The sequence below is a fragment of the Monopterus albus genome, unplaced genomic scaffold, assembly GCF_001952655.1.
Source record: "Monopterus albus unplaced genomic scaffold, M_albus_1.0 scaffold3.1, whole genome shotgun sequence".
Classification (NCBI taxonomy): Eukaryota; Metazoa; Chordata; class Actinopteri; order Synbranchiformes; family Synbranchidae; genus Monopterus; species Monopterus albus.
Genome location: NW_018127883.1, coordinates 10,747,317 through 10,763,209, shown reverse-complemented (window position 1 = coordinate 10,763,209; position 15,893 = coordinate 10,747,317). Strand labels below are relative to the sequence as shown.

The following is a 15,893-nucleotide window of genomic DNA, read 5'->3' as shown; positions in this document are numbered from 1 at the left end:
GCCACAAATTGAATTAAACAATTTTTAGTTTGAGGGGAAGACATGTGAAAGTGGATAATAAACCAAAACTATCTGCATGGATACATACAACTTGAAGTAGGAGAGCTGCTAGGAGGAGAGGAGACACCACTAATAGACTAGAGCTGTGTCAACAGTTGCAGCCTGCATTTTAAGCCATTTTATTTAGAGAGCTGCTGCATTTATTTTCCCCAGTAAAGTCATAGAAAAACTTGAATAAAGAAACCAAAGCAGTAACACCCATTATGGCAGGAAGCAAAGCAGTTTATTAGAAACATAATCTCATTTTGACAAATATGAGGTAAAGGCAGTTAATTATGTCATTTTTGTCTCAGTTTTTTAGTAAAGCATCACCAGTGAACCTGTCGAGGCTTTCTGTGTATCATTACTGGTCCTCTCTCTTTCTTCTTATCTGCAGTGTAAGACTCTGTCAGAGGTGTGTGAGCACATTGTGTGTGTGTCTTCAGACCCGCTGATTTCTCAGTCAGCCCACCTCGAGCTGGTTCACCTCACCAACATCAAACCATCTGAAGGCCTGGTAATGACTGTTGATCTCTGCATGTACTGGGCCTTGGTGTGGAGCATGGATCGGGCTGCATGCAGTATTTCTGTCCAGACCCAACCCTTGCCCAAGGGCGTGGAACCTAAACCTGACCTGGATCTTACAAGCTTATAGTATATAATATCCAAACCCGACACAAGCCTGACATGTTTGAGTTTGTGCGGTGTTTTCCTGCTATTATTAAACCAAGCAGACATTTGAGTGCTCCAGCCATCTAGCCTAAAGTTTGACCTGCGTGTCCAAACTTGACACAGATCCGAACATAATTTCTAAATTTCTGCCCAAACCAAACCCTCCTGTTCAGGTATCCATACTCTCCTTTGGTGTTGTTTAAACTAGTATCCTCTCTTGTGTTTGCCTGTATATTTCAGGTTTTATTTGCCTGTCACTTTGTGCAACACTTAGGGAGCTAGCACCTCGCTTTGCTCACTTCTAAAATAAATAGTCCTGTTTTTCCATAGAAAAACATTTTTAACAAGTAACATGACCTGTGTTCATAAAATCAGAGCACATTAAAAGTGTAGAGAACAGATTGTGTTATAAATTAAACACAAAATAATGGACTTGATTTCAATTAGCACTTTGTCTGCTGCTGTTCAACAACTGATCAAATTAAATCCAAGTATTAAACAACTTCCAGGCTTCACTGGAGAACTTGCATTAGATCAGACTAACATGAGCCAGACTTAAAACAAAGACTGACTCATGTTTTCAAATACTATTGCACCAGTCCAGGAAATCTTTCACCATTTACCTCCACTGTTAAAATGCATCTTCAGTCAAAGCAGGACAGTGAAGAGTGCTGATGTATGTGTAGTTAGAGTGCTGCTTATCCTGAATGTGCTGTCTGACACTCAGCTCAGGACCTGGTCTGTGTTAACTGAGCAGCAGCTCGTTGCTTCTGTTTGAAAAGATAGTTTGGCATTAGCATGTGCCTCAGGTAATTCACTAAACCAGACAACAGCTCTGTTGCCACACTGCAACTTATCTCCTCCTTCGATAGTAAGGAGGTGTGTTTGTTTTATAGTTTGTGTGCCCATTATCAGTGGTCAGCAAGCACATCCATCAATTCATTACCTAGACTGCTTTTCCTATAAAGTGGCTGTTGTAACACATACATCACAATAAAAGTCATTGGCTTGATTTCTGAACTGATATGAGTTACTTTGCCTTCAAATTCTTAAGGTTGTGAACACTTTTTCCAAAGAGAATTACCGTGGTGTTTATTGTATAAACTACTTTTAGCGTGAGTGGCACAAGTTACAGTTTACAACACACTCAGAAACATATGACAGTGGATAAGAAAGTGAACTTGTTGCACTTTCACATCCAAAAAATAACTACACAAATCCTTCTTCATCACTGTTTTTGTCCGTCTGTCCAGGGAATGTACATCAAGTCAACCTACGATGGCCTCCATGTGATCACAGGAACTACTGAAGGGGTGAGAACCTTACAGTCCCATTTCTCACGCTTTCACATGCTGAATGATAGCTGAACACTTAGTTTTCTAAAATATTTCCCACTAATACCAATAAACTGTATTTCCCATCAGGCTTTGGGATTTTAGGGTATAAAAGCCCATTCTTATTCAGAATATCTGCAAAATGGACCACATTTGGTTCCATAACAGCAAATCAGAGATGGCTCTGCAAGCAGTTCCTTCTGTTATGTTCTAGCTTATTTAAGTGCACTTTGTTGTGAAATGTCCCCACTCTGGTATGCAGGGATCAATAAACTCAGATCAATTTATAGTTGTTTGTTTTCTTTCTTTATCTCTCTCTGGTTCTCTAGTCTCCAGCAGACCGCTGTAAGAAGATCCATGCAGGAGATGAAGTCATTCAAGTCAATCACCAGACTGTGGTGGGTGTCTCACTGCTTGGTGTTCTAAATATACTTTTGTTTGTTATATTATTCTGCAGAATCAGTATTTTCACTTTTAGTTGCTGATGATACTTATGTACTGTTACTTAGATGTGATTTTTAAATGCAGGACTTCTAATTGTAATGGAGCATTGTTAGATTTCCTCCTCCAAGACTGTTCAGGTGTTTACTCAGAAGATTTGTGTGATGTGTGTGAGTATTGATTAATGGTTGCAGCTCAGTTTTAAAGATGCCAAATGTTATATTTTTGTAATAACAATCAATGACACGACAATGTGTATGATGTGTATGACAATGTCATGATGAGTCCTCATCCAGCACTCTGCAGTTCTGAGCTCTGAAGCATCTTTCAGCTGATTGTGTTCCTGCAAACTGAACATTTTAGTTCACTCTCACTTGTCTAATACATAGCACTAACTTTCACCAGCATTTTTCACTGCACCCTGTCAGACAGCAAACAGACACAGTTAGTGGCTAGCTGGTTAACACTTTGGAGTATTTAGCAAATAAAGAGCTGCATGTTTCCCTCAGGAGGTGATAGAGGCAAAAAAGAGAAACACAACTCTAAATGAGTGTTAATGCTGGTCTACAGCTGGCGAATGTGGAAACAGGCGAATGTTTGCTAACAGTATGCTCATACTATAGTTGTGCAAGTGAATATTGGTTATTGCTCACTTAGTATCATCAAAATGATTAAAATGAACAGCAACTTTACATTAACATATTAAGAAGATTATCTAATGTGGGTGACCACAAGGTTCCGTGTTCGAACCCTGGCCAACCCGAGGCCTTTCTTTGTGGAGTTTACATGTTGTCCCTGTGCCTGCGTGGGTTCTCTCTGGGTACTCCGGCTTCCTCCCTCATGCAGCTTAGGTTGATTGGTGGCTCTACAGATGGATGGATGTTTTTAAAATAATTAAGAATCAGGATTAAACCACTGAGATGTATCTTAGTTAACTGGTAGTTAAACCAGTTCCACCTCTGTGTTTTGTATTTCTGTGATAAGGTGACTCTCCTGTTTACATCAGTATTGCCCTTGAACAAATTCCTGCAGCCTGCATTGCAAGTAGTGTAATCAGATCCTCCACCCAACTCTCACCTTATGATCAGATCTTAAGTCAATCCGTTAATGAGGAAAGCACATATGACTAAAAGGTCACAGAGAAAGAACCTTGTAGGTTTTTCTTCATAAATCTCCCATAAACAAGGCTCTTTGCTAAAGATATTCTGTATGATGAGATGCATTTGTTTTCAAACTGAGGGCAGGTTACATCACATGAAAGCTCTATAGATAGACTTACCACCTCCACGCCCACCTACTTGTACAGAAGGCTCAACGAGCCAAATCCAATCACGATGTGGACAGAATTCAAAATCCTTGCTAAATACAGTTTCTAGCTATAATTCATATTGTATTGCATGTTTTTTTTTATCCATATGAGGATATTTCTCAGCAGGTCTCTTTATGCTGTGACCCTTTGTCCTCTCCCATCCAAAGGTGGGCTGGCAGTTACGTAACCTGGTTGGTTCACTGAGGGCTGATAAAGGCGTCGTGTCCCTGACCCTGAAGAAGCGTCCACAGAGCACGCTCAGCTCTGCCCCTGCGCTGCTGAAGAACATGCGCTGGAAACCTCTGGCTTTGCAGGTGGGACCAGCTCTACCTTTTATAGACTTTATTAAAGCACTGCAGTGGCACACATAACTCCCCACAGTATTTGCTCTCCCTGTATGACTGCAGCCAAAGCATGTAATTAGGTCAGGGTGCTGTGGCTCAGGATGGTTTTGTTTGCACACTGGAATAAATGGGAAGGGAAAATTGATGGCATCCTCCACCCACATTCCCATTGCTCCCACTAACTATGAAATGTATCTCCCTAATTAACACTAATTATATAATCAGTCGGGAGGAAACAGTTTTCCTCTGCCCTCCATCACTGTCTTTTGTAACCGCATTTAGCAGAAACTCTTCAAAGATAATTTGACAACTTGAGTTTTGTACTTTTGGCCACTTTTTCTTTTGGTTATTGAAAGATAGCACTGCAGTCACCGCAGTAATTGCTGGGATCTGGGAACGGCAAAAAAAACCCCAAGCAATCAGGCAATCTAGATTATCTAAACCACTTTTTTAAGGTACTCTATAGCCCCTTTCAGACATGCACTGACACCCTGAAATTATCTAGACATTACCCATAAGAGCTGTATGTGAGAGCCCAAATGTCTGAGTCAGTTGACCCAGACATTAAGTGGACTTTACTCTGCCAGCTCCCTAGTACAAAATCTGGGTAAAGTCCGTGTGAGCCCATGTGTGAATACAGCAACTTATAGTATGCAGTGTTCAAACCGAGCAAGTGGGTTTGTTGATGACATTCTATCATGTGACTGGCATGATGCCAGATAAAACAAACATCCAATGATGAATAAAAACAGTCCTTTATAATGAAGACACAGGACCCAGCATTTCCAGCAGGTGGGAACACATCTGATAGGGACTATTTCCTTTTGTGTGAAAGGGTAACCTGATTCAGCACATATTGTTTGGAGTTCATATGTGAAAGTGGCTTAGGACTAAATGTAAGCATCCAAATTGTGCAGCAATCCTTCATTGCACAGGAGAAAACAACTGGCTGCACACATTTAAGATGCCTTATAAACAGAAAATGAATAGTACCATACTAAAACACAGTTGGTTGAGTATCAAGCAAAGAGGGGGTCCTTGATTTTCCTAAGGTTTCCTCTATTTTTTTCCTCCTAACCACAACCTATTTTCTTTTCTACAGCCAACCAGAAGCCCAGGCAGCAGTTCAGCCACACCCTCAGGCACACCCACTAAGAGCTCCGCCCTCCAGGACCTTTACATTCCCCCTCCACCTGCTGAGCCATACACACCCAGGTATTGTACACTCTGTGTGTGTACTTTGAAAGGAACAATCAGCTACAGCTGACAGCAAAGAGAAGCCCTGACTTTGACTGTTTGCTAATAAATCTGCCTGTGCTGTTGCCATAGAGATGAGACCGGAGCCTTGTCTGGAGATGAGGCATCTCGTAACCATGGTGGCGCCAGCGTTTCTAAACGCTCTGAGTCACCAAACTCCTTCCTGGATCAAGAGTCTCGCCGGCGAGAAGAGGAGGAGCCTGTGTACTGCACCACGCCGACATATGGTACACCCACCGAGTGTGACAAGAGAGAGAGGGAACTTGACAGCACTAAGTTTAAAGTAAAAAGTTTTAGAAAATGATGGACAATCTATAGATAACATAAATAAAAACTCTGCAAGATTCCTAAATATTACATATCGGCATCTAAAATGAGACTGAGGAGAATATCATTTCAGTTTAGATCTTTATAGCCTCATCAGAGGAAGTTCTTTTTGCAGTAAGGTGGCAGTAAAACACAAAAATATGAAACACAAGCACCTTAAAAACACAATAAAACAACTGAAGGCATGAAAAGTGCTTGTGCTATAGATGGAATACAGAATAGAATAAAGGGTTTATGATAAAAAAGCAAGAATAAAAATAAGAACATAAAATGCTAGTCTGTTTGAGGAACCGGGAGGATGTTTAACACAGGGGAAGGAAGGTTGATATAGACCTTACTATGTAAAGTACCCTGAGATGATTTTTGTTGTGATTTGGCACTATACAAATAAAATTGGATTGGATTGTAGTGAAGTGGAGAGATTGGGTTTTTGTGTGGGATTTGTCTGTGATAAATGTCGGTCAAAGAAGAAGGCTCTTACCCACTGCCTTATCATTTTTGATTTTTGTTTTGTAAATGAAATTGTAAATTCATTTAAAGAAGTATTAATTTTTGTAATCATGTGTGTACTTGTAGGCAGGCTGAGGCCCATCTCCATGCCTGTGGATTGTAACTGGGTGGGCGACTATGAGGACCCATCCAAGCTTAACAGAGAAAGTCGCAGAGGTGAGCGGCAGCGTATGGAGCGTGTACTGTATGTGTTTGTGTGTGTGTGCACCTCCTGAAGAGCCTTTTAGAGTCTGTTAAATGTTCCTGCTTCTGTGTATTATGAAGAGATGTGTGTGGAGATCAATGCGCCTCCATCCCTTTTTCTAATTCTCTAAGTGATTAGCATCACAGAGAAATTAAATAAGAGGGAATGAGAAAGGCAGAGGGAAAAGGTAGAGAGTCGGTACAAAGGCAGAGAGATGAAAGGCAGGGAGAAAAAAAGCCTTGGAAAGGAAAGAAGAGATTTGAGGAGGGGGAGAAACAGAAAAAATATTTTCCCTAACCTGCACCTGAATCACTCACACAGTTGCCATGGTGACACTGACAGCAGCTCTTCTCAGTGTCTCTCTTTCCTCTGGCTGCTGCCTAGCAACCAGGGAGGACAGGAGGGTGGGAAACGTGGAAATAGAGGTTGAGAAACCTGAGTTTCCTCCTCGATGAAGAGAAGTTGTTTGGAAAAGACTGGATACTTACCAAGTGTGTAAGTGAATACACTCAGTAAGCAGTCATGTGTACAGACTGCCACTGCTGGCTCTCAATAAGCAGGATTATTCTTCTCAAATATGAATCTATTAGTTCACACAGCATTTCTCAGTGTGTCATTTTGTGGCTCTACTCAACAGGAAGATGACAACATTGATTGTTCATACAAGCAACCAATAGGCTTCATCCACTTGGTTTTACACTTGCCTGGGGTGGAATTATTGGAGTATTGGTAACAGCAAATATGATTAAGTGCAATGGAAACAGATGTAGTGAATTAATTATTAAGCATAGTGGTGAGAGATCTGGGAATTATCATACAGTATGGATTGTTTTTGTAATGGTCTTTTGGGTCATTTTGGAAACTCAGGGGATTGAGGGTGCTACACCCAAATTGCAAAACCAGTTTAGTGTTGGACACTTTACAGAAATTTGCACTTCAGCATAGCTGATTAGCTCAATAATGATGCTGTGATTAAAGGTCAAAATTTGTAAGTCAAATCACTACTTGTTTAATTTTGATGAATATTTAAGTGATGTGACATTTTGGCAGTGTTTGTATTTTTGCTCTAATTAACCCAGATCACCTCAGTTAGATAAAAAAATTTCCTGATGTGCAGGACTAATGAAGAACATTACACACTATAAAAAATACAAACACATAATCAACATGACCAGATAATACAGCAGGCAAAATAATAACAATTACTCTAGATGCTAGTTTATTGCATTTCCTTCTGCTACATTGGCATCTTGTGCTCATTTGATTGGTTGTTTTCTCAGAAGCATCATTGATGCGTTATGTGGGACTGCCTGGTGGCGATGAGAGGAAAAGTTCGGACGACTACTCCTCCCACACAGCTCGTCCAGGTAAACGGTCCAGTGACACAGCCAAACGTGCCAAGAGGCGAAGCCACCACAGCCAAAGCCCCTCTCATTATGTCCTCCAGACAAACCAGAGGGAGTCTCCACCCAAAGAGCCCGCCTCCACTTATCATGTAAGTCACTTCATTGTCCTTTACACCGTGGTTTTTACAACAGCAAGAACCAGGCCAATTAAATGACACAGTTATGATACATGTAGGTTTTTAAAAAGATTCAACCCTTCAACTGGGTCTTTGTTGACACTAAAATCTCTAAAATTCCCTTCCATGTTGTTTTAATTAGTTTTGACCAGTGGGTTGGTTTTCCTGTCCCCTCTTTGGATGTTCATTTTCTTGCTGAGTTTCCCTTTCGGGATTAATAAAGTACTTTACAGACCTACCTGCACCACAGTGAGCTCTTAGCTTATCAACATAACACCAAAATCAATCAATAAATAAACTAAGCAAAGATAGGCATCGGCCGCTTCAGGATTGTAGAGTATATCATAGTTGCAAAATGTATATCAAAGCTGGACTGGTGAATTCCTCTGACGTTAACTCAGCTGCTCCTTCACAGTAAAAATGTTCTAATATATGTTCATAGTCAAGGCTCACATGTTTGAGAAAAAAAAAATATATAAAAACTAAAGAATTTGAGCTTTTCTCTGATGAAAAAGTGCTACAGTGAAGTGTGATTTGAGCAAATGTGGACTCGATCTTTACCCCCGTCCCTTCCATGACATCTGTCTGCCCTGACTGTACGTCTGAGCTCGCCACTCTCTGGCCAGACAGTCGCTTTGACCGTCAGTGGCCTAATATATCTTGACAGCATCTCTTGGAAATTAAATGTGTTTGCATGTGTGTGTTTGTATGCCCATGTTTGAGTGTGTGTTTATGGCTGCTGTGATGGCAGATGGCTTGTCAGCGGGTGTAGGCGGGTCCATGTCATCTGTCTTGCTGAGCATGGGGCTGTGAATGGCCCAGCTCCAGGTTTTGACATGTGTAATATTGTGACATCAGAGCTGGTCTGTTGACCCATCTGACCTGTCGAGAGAGGTCACATCTCAGATGTGTTGTCTAGAGCTGGAAGTTTTCACAGGTCGCGGGTTTTCAGATTATGAGGCAAGAAGGAGAGAGACGTGCATGGCAAAGACTGACACGAAGGGAAAGGGACAGGTGTGTTAACTCAGTCACAGTAGGCATGGTTTTAGTTTTAGTGTGACTTAAATTACTGATCATGATTTTCTGTGATGTACTTTGCAAATAAATACCCATAAATCTGGTTAGAAATCATAGAACAAAGACAAGTGAGACTTTTTTAAATAAGTGCTGTATTTTCCAACTAATTTCTCTGTAATTTCCTAAAGATTTGCTGCTTTGTAGCTGTTAATACTGCAATTGGGCACTAATTATACTGTAAGTGTTTGTTTTAATTAGTTTATTTAACAGGGAATATAGAGAGCCATTGACTGTCTGAGAGTTAGCTACAGAGCTAAGTTTCTTCTGTAGTCCCCTGAAATATAGGGATGTTGCAAAATTCTACATACTGTGTCATTATCATCAAGAAAATGACTTGCAACATCATTAAAAATACATTCAATAAATAATAGCCACTAAACATCACACATTCTAAAATCCAAATATATATAGTTTTTATTGCATTGCAGATGGTAATGATTTGCAGTGTAAATAAACTGTAAATAAACATCTAAGATACAGATGTACAGGCAAGTTACTAAACTGCAAAGTGCTCTACAATAGGATTGTCTAGTAAATTACAAAAGTGCTCAGTGATCACACTCTTGGCTTTTCTTTGGCCAGGGCTTCAGTTGTAGTTTAACTGTACAAAGGTGGAGCACCGTACAATGCTAGCTGGTAACGTGATCCTGGTGTTTGCAGCTCTTATGGAAAAGCTGAATGACCAGAGTCTGTGAATTTGTGTTGTGTGACACAATCACAATCACCATTTGTGGATGCTCTTGTTTGCCTTGTGTTATCTGAGCACAGTGATACAGATTCTTTCAAGGGTGATGAATGTGTTAGTTGATACAGTTGTAAAGGACTTTCATTATATTCAAGTATAAAAAAGTGATAAAGGTAGTAGGATAAAATTGTTCTTAATATTAAGAACAAAAGTTAAACACATCCATATCTGTTATAGAATTTGAGGTATCCTAAAACAATGTGCTGAAGCAGATATGCAGCTGTTTTTCTTGAGATCTTGAATCCATAGTTTTTATCTTATCCACAAAACTAAGGAAAGTCCAGAATCACTAAAGATTAGGGTTATGCATGTAATTAAAACAATGTTTAGCATAAATGTCAAATAAATTAATGTTTATTGGTTACCAAGAAAATCTGTAGCATGGCACTTTAAAGTCTTGAAGAATCAAACTTAAGAATTTTGTTCTTCTGTCCAGAAACTCTGATACTGACATCTGTTTATGAACTTATTTTTCACTTTTTTTTTTTAAATATAGTGAGTGAATTCTTGGAAATATCTTGGTAACCTATAACTAAATATCAATATTTTTTTTAATGAATTAGTTAATTAAATGGAAAATATGGGACCTCTAAAATAAAGAGTTACCAAAGGCACTTTAAAAACTGCCTCAGAATAGTACCAAAATAATTAAGTGATGATTGTATGGACATTAATGCATATGCAAAAACAGCTCTCAGGTTGCAGCCTACAGCAGCATGGGGGGAAGGGAGGTGCACGGGGCTGTTTCAGGGCAGGGGGTGGGGTGTTTCTGTACATGTTTGTCCTTCACATTTTTCCCACAGAAGTGTCTCTTTAGTCCCAAAGGCCCCCGAGCTCTATTTTCTCACATTTCTTCCATCACCTGGGTGTCCTGTTGTGCCGCTGTTCCCTCCCTTCCCTTCCTGTCTCTGCTCTATGTTTAGAAATGTGAGAGTTGCTGAAGTCCTCCATAAGGTTGACTTTTCCATCTCCACATGTGTGTGTGAGAGAAAGAGACAATGACAGAAAGACAGTTTCCTTCGTATCCATGTATCTCCTGCCTCCTTTCCCCATCTTCTCTGCTCTTTAAGATCTGTCATGTCTTATATCTCAGAATTCTGTCCAGCAAAGGCCACTGATTCATCTCCCCCTCTCTTTTCTCTTCTTTCCAACCTCTCTCAGACATACCAGCATTCCTCCCCTCTGCAGTCAAAGAACAGGAAGAAGAATAAAGGTAGGCAGGAAAGCCACCTGTTCTGTTTCATTTTTCTGCCACACCCACATGCTGGCCAGCCGTGATAAGTCAGCTGTCTCATGGATGCAGAACTAATGGGTATTGTGTGAAAACATGAGAGCAGCTACTGCTTCATTTAAGCCATTTATCTTAACTTCTTTTTTAGGAGTCTGTAATTTGCAAGTAATGAAAACATTGTTTTAATTTAGTACAAACTATAAAATAAAATCAAGACTTTCAGTGGTGCAATTTAGTTTATAAGCAGTTATGAATTTCTGAGGAACATGGATGAACTGATTAGAATTTGTAGGTCATCTGCTCTGTCCCTTCCTGAAGAGGGCTTTAAATGTCCAGTCCAGCTTTGTATTGATTTGGACCTCAAGGTGCCTGAAGGAGTCCACCTGCTTCACTGCCTCTGGCAGCCCAACAAAAAAAGCTCATTGGTTTTGCTGATACTCAGCTTCAAGTGACTGTCACTTCACAATGTGACAAAGCTTTTCTATCACTCCTCTGTAAAAACAGCCTCTAAGTGAAGACAGCATGATTCTCACTGGAACTCATTCACTAGAATCACACGTTAATATAGTGATTTTGCCAAAAAAAAAGCTGTACACCTAATATGTTTTATTACATTTATTGAAAGCCTTCACTACATGTGATATACAAGACTGGCGGCAGAGTCATTCAACCGCAAGGTGGTAATTCTAGTTGTTAGACGGTTTTACTCCTCATTTGTCATATTTCCAGCTCCCTGCTCTCAGCTTCATTGCCTCTTTGACCAAACTTTTTTCTTTTAACCACACTAAAAAAGATCAACATGTTGAAAGTGTTTTTTTTCCTCCATTGGCCTATCACTTGTTCCACCATCTGCCATTGTGAGAAACTCTGAAAGCTTTAGTTCCATCTGCACTTTTTCAGCAGTGGTGTTGTTTGTTTACAGCAATGAAAGCACGGGATCAAAATGAATGTGATGATGATTTATTAAGGCTTTAAATGCTGCAAAGATTGCTTTTATGAAGGTAATGGAGGTAATGGAATATAGGTTACTACTGAACTTTGGTCCAGTCTGAGACAGTCTTCATTTTTCAAAAAGGAATAAAGCCAAAAACTTAAATTAGTGATGGTATCAGTCTATAGTCTGGTGCTGCTGCACAGAAAATGAATTCTCATTATTTGGAAGCACTTTTCAGGAGCTATATTTCCCTCTATATCAGAGTATATAACTTATTACTTATCTACACACTGCATGTTTGACTTTTCTTGTGTCTGACACACCAAAAGAAATTTGTTAGCTTTAGAGATATAGTACACACTGCACTTTACATTGGCACAGGAATAAATGGAATTATTTTCCCCTTTAAAGTTATAAGACTTTTGACACAGTGGAAGTTTCTTACTGAAATACCTCTTTGTTACTGCAGTACAGCGGAGTTATGTCAAAACCAGAGACCATACTGCTACATCAGAATGTGACATTTGGTGAATGCTTTAATTCACATATGAAATACCCAGAGTGAGCATTTACAGTACAACAGCATGTTTTTTTTTACTTTTTTTTGAAACCGTGATTTTTTTTTTCAATTTTCTGATTTATATTCTCTCTTGTTTACTGCATGTTATTCAGGACGAGCCTTGGCCTCCTTGAGTAGGAGGCGTGTTTCCTGCAAGGCGCTGGGCAGAGGAGACTGCGAGGGCTGGTTGTGGAGAAAGAGAGATGCAAAGAGTTATTTTTCTCAGAAGTGGAAGAAGTACTGGTTTGTTCTGAAGGACAACTGTCTGTACTGGTACATCAACGAGGAGGTAAGTCTTTGTTTTTATCTTTGTCCCCTCTTTTCTAGCCTATCATCTAAATTTTTGCTGATGGTGGAAATTATTTCAAATATGGCAGTTTTCAAAAATTGTACCGTCTTTCATAACATTTAGCAAAGTGGGTATCTGAAACAAAGAAGAAATTATGAAATGTCACACTCACTATTTGCTGTAATTTAATAGAGGTTATGCATGTTTTCGAAATAGGCATTGTATGTTTCTGCTTTATTACAGAGGGATATAAAACTGTGTAAGTACCTGAAGGAAAAGCACTGATGTTCCTAGTACAGCCTCAGAGCCACTGGCACGACTGTATATACTCTTATGTCACATCATATTGTTTAAACTACAGTATAATTACAAGCAGATGAGTTAGAGAAATTGTTCAGATCAGCCTCCAAAGGGTAATTCTGTCACTGACAACATTTCTCACTTGGTGAACTACAGACATGTCCACAAACTGTGGGCAGAGCAGCCGCAGGTGCACGACTGACATTTACATCAAGGTGCTTGTTTGTATTGAGTTTCTCTTAACAAACTGCTGTAAACACAGCCAAAGAGTCCAATTTAGACTGTTTATCTGGTATGACCACAAGCTTTGCACTTTGGCTAACTGCCTTAGATAATGTTTGAACACTGCACCCTTATTCCAGGTCAGAATAAGGGGTGCTTTTCCTGTTCTTTTCATGTGACATTGGTTTAATAAAACCTCACAAAGAAGCTAGCATGGCTTGTTTGATTAGCCCAAACACACACATACACTATGTACACGGACTGATGTGCAGGTTGACACAGATGTACATCCCTCACTGACCATTGCAGGCAGCTACTTTCTGTATTTATTTTTAGTCAGACACAGAGACAAAAGCTTTTGAAATGACTCATGTGAAATCATGTTTATAGGAGGCACAACTTCTGCTAATACATGTTGTTCTCAGTGAGGCAGTTCCTCACATCTCTATGATTACAGCACAACCCAGAGAGCTACAGTAGCCAGGGGAAGTGAAATAAACTGATATCACCCCTTAAGATGTCTTTAGCTCATTCCACTTCCTATCAGCTTATTTGCTATCTTTTTTTTTTCAGGATGAGAAGGCTGAAGGTTTTGTCAGTCTCCCTGAATTTAAGATCGACCGGGCCAGTGAATGTCGCAAGAAGTAGTAAGTGATGAAAACAGCTCTATAGTGTCTCTGCAATGTGTGTATTTACTTCACCATGTTTATGGGCAATTTGAATGTGTACCTGCAAAAACAACTTCCTCTGATTCCCCTTGTCTCTCTAGTGCTTTCAAAGCCTGTCACCCCAAAGTCAAGAGTTTCTACTTCGCAGCAGACGGAGTGGACGACATGAACAGGTACGGTAGCTTGTGCTAAACATGGGTAAAGGCTATACAGAAGGGCAAGAAACCTGCTGGGTGGCAGAAGTGCAGCTTAACACAGACATTTTATTATTATAAGGAGGCCTGTGTTTTATTTTGGAAGTGACCTGTCAGAAACGTCATTTGCAAGATACAGTATTTTCATAGAGGGTAGAGTTTTGACCTGAGCAACAGGCTCAACAGGTCAACTGTGGTACCATTTACATAGGCATCTACAAAATGTATCTGTTTGGTTGTTTAGAAAAGAGTTGAATACATCATACACTACCAGTCCAACATACTCATTTTATTTATGTCTTATTATTTTTATCTACTAAAGTTACAAAATGTATATTTTCACATGTGCACAAGTTATCTTGTGGGAATAAGAAATTATTTTGTGAACACATGATAATGACATGAATAATTTCAGTAGAAGCCAGGAGCTCAAATTTTTACAAAAATGCCAAACTAACTGTTCATATAAAGCAATAAACGCCTCCATGTTTCAAATATACTTGGGAAATCAGCAAAGTGTTTATGTAAATGCATCTTACCCCCTGTGGTTTTATCAATAGGCATGTTCACACAAGATAAAAAATTATACTTTTTGGGACTTCAGGGGTTCTGTAGCTGTCATCACTTGAACTAGATATTTTCCTTTAGTGGATGTGTTCATTGTGGGTTTAGTGTGCAGCTTCGTGGGGCCTGGTTTTTGGTTACAAGGTTCTTTACAAGCTCTTTGTTTCCCTCTTTTTTACATGTATTTATTGGTTTGGCTATGTAATACTGTAAATCCATAAATCCTGTGTGAGCTTCCTTCTGGATGTTGTTTCTTGCTGATAGATGGCTGAGTCGTCTCAATATGGCCGCTGTGGGCTATGCTGAGCGAGAGAGGATCCGCCAGGAGCAGGGTGAGGGTTCACTCAGTGATTTGGTGAAGGGCGCTTTAGCAGATGGTCGCAGCAGGATGGTGTCTTTAACTACCAAACACAATCATACTCCCACTCCTCTTCCTACTGGACTTTCAGTGGGTTTATGACACTGTATTTTTTACTATATTTTACCACCTCATTTTACCTGCAATGGCATTTTTATGGTCTTTACAGTATACCTATATTTTTGATGTTTGTTGTTAAGACACTCCATAGAGTTTATTTTTCTTTTTTCATACAAGATAAATACAGTCTTGTGTTTCTGACAGTATGTGTGTGGGTTTCCTACAGATTATTGGAGTGAGAGTGAACATGAGGATGACGCCACCGCCAGCCCCAAACAGGACAGTCCCCCACCTCCATATGATACCTACCCACGGCCTCCATCAGTGAGTCACACACACATAAGACTCACATTCATTTAATGCACTGTGCATGTTGTAGATGAAGACAAAACTCATTCTCATCGTGACTCAGGTCCAAATTAACAACAACAGAAGATATTACCAAAGTCTACAGAGAATGCTGGGGATACTTGTATTATAATTGTTGCTATAATTGGCCCTGGAACTGGTTGTTCTACATTAAGAGTGTGTGTCAGTGTGTATTTCTTAGCCTAGATTAAAATGAAAAGAAAACAACAGTTATTTTAGTACCCCGTTAGTTTAAATCAGGGTCGCCAGATACACAGTTAGTTGTTAAAAACAGGAATATTTGAAAATCCTGCTAATAAAGTATTGTCATTGTTTATCTTGTCTAAAAACATTTTCATTTCCACTTATGTGCAAATACTACTTGCTCTTCTTCTCTCACTCTTT

The 15,893-nt window shown here is 39.7% G+C and overlaps 1 protein-coding gene across 5 annotated transcripts in view; it reads left to right on the top strand.

The window, feature by feature from the left end:
• Positions 1-15,893, top strand: part of cnksr2a (connector enhancer of kinase suppressor of Ras 2a) — a 59,748-nt gene that overhangs the window by 20,720 nt on the left and 23,135 nt on the right. For all 5 annotated transcript variants that reach the window (XM_020597926.1, XM_020597935.1, XM_020597917.1 and 2 more), the window contains exons 6-19: positions 437-556; positions 1,965-2,024; positions 2,375-2,443; positions 3,963-4,109; positions 5,242-5,354; positions 5,469-5,623; positions 6,300-6,389; positions 7,698-7,912; positions 10,923-10,974; positions 12,599-12,774; positions 13,870-13,943; positions 14,066-14,137; positions 14,987-15,054; positions 15,367-15,464. In XM_020597926.1, the coding sequence (XP_020453582.1) occupies positions 437-556; positions 1,965-2,024; positions 2,375-2,443; positions 3,963-4,109; positions 5,242-5,354; positions 5,469-5,623; positions 6,300-6,389; positions 7,698-7,912; positions 10,923-10,974; positions 12,599-12,774; positions 13,870-13,943; positions 14,066-14,137; positions 14,987-15,054; positions 15,367-15,464 (1,509 nt within the window). The remainder of the gene's footprint in view (positions 1-436; positions 557-1,964; positions 2,025-2,374; positions 2,444-3,962; positions 4,110-5,241; positions 5,355-5,468; positions 5,624-6,299; positions 6,390-7,697; positions 7,913-10,922; positions 10,975-12,598; positions 12,775-13,869; positions 13,944-14,065; positions 14,138-14,986; positions 15,055-15,366; positions 15,465-15,893) is intronic.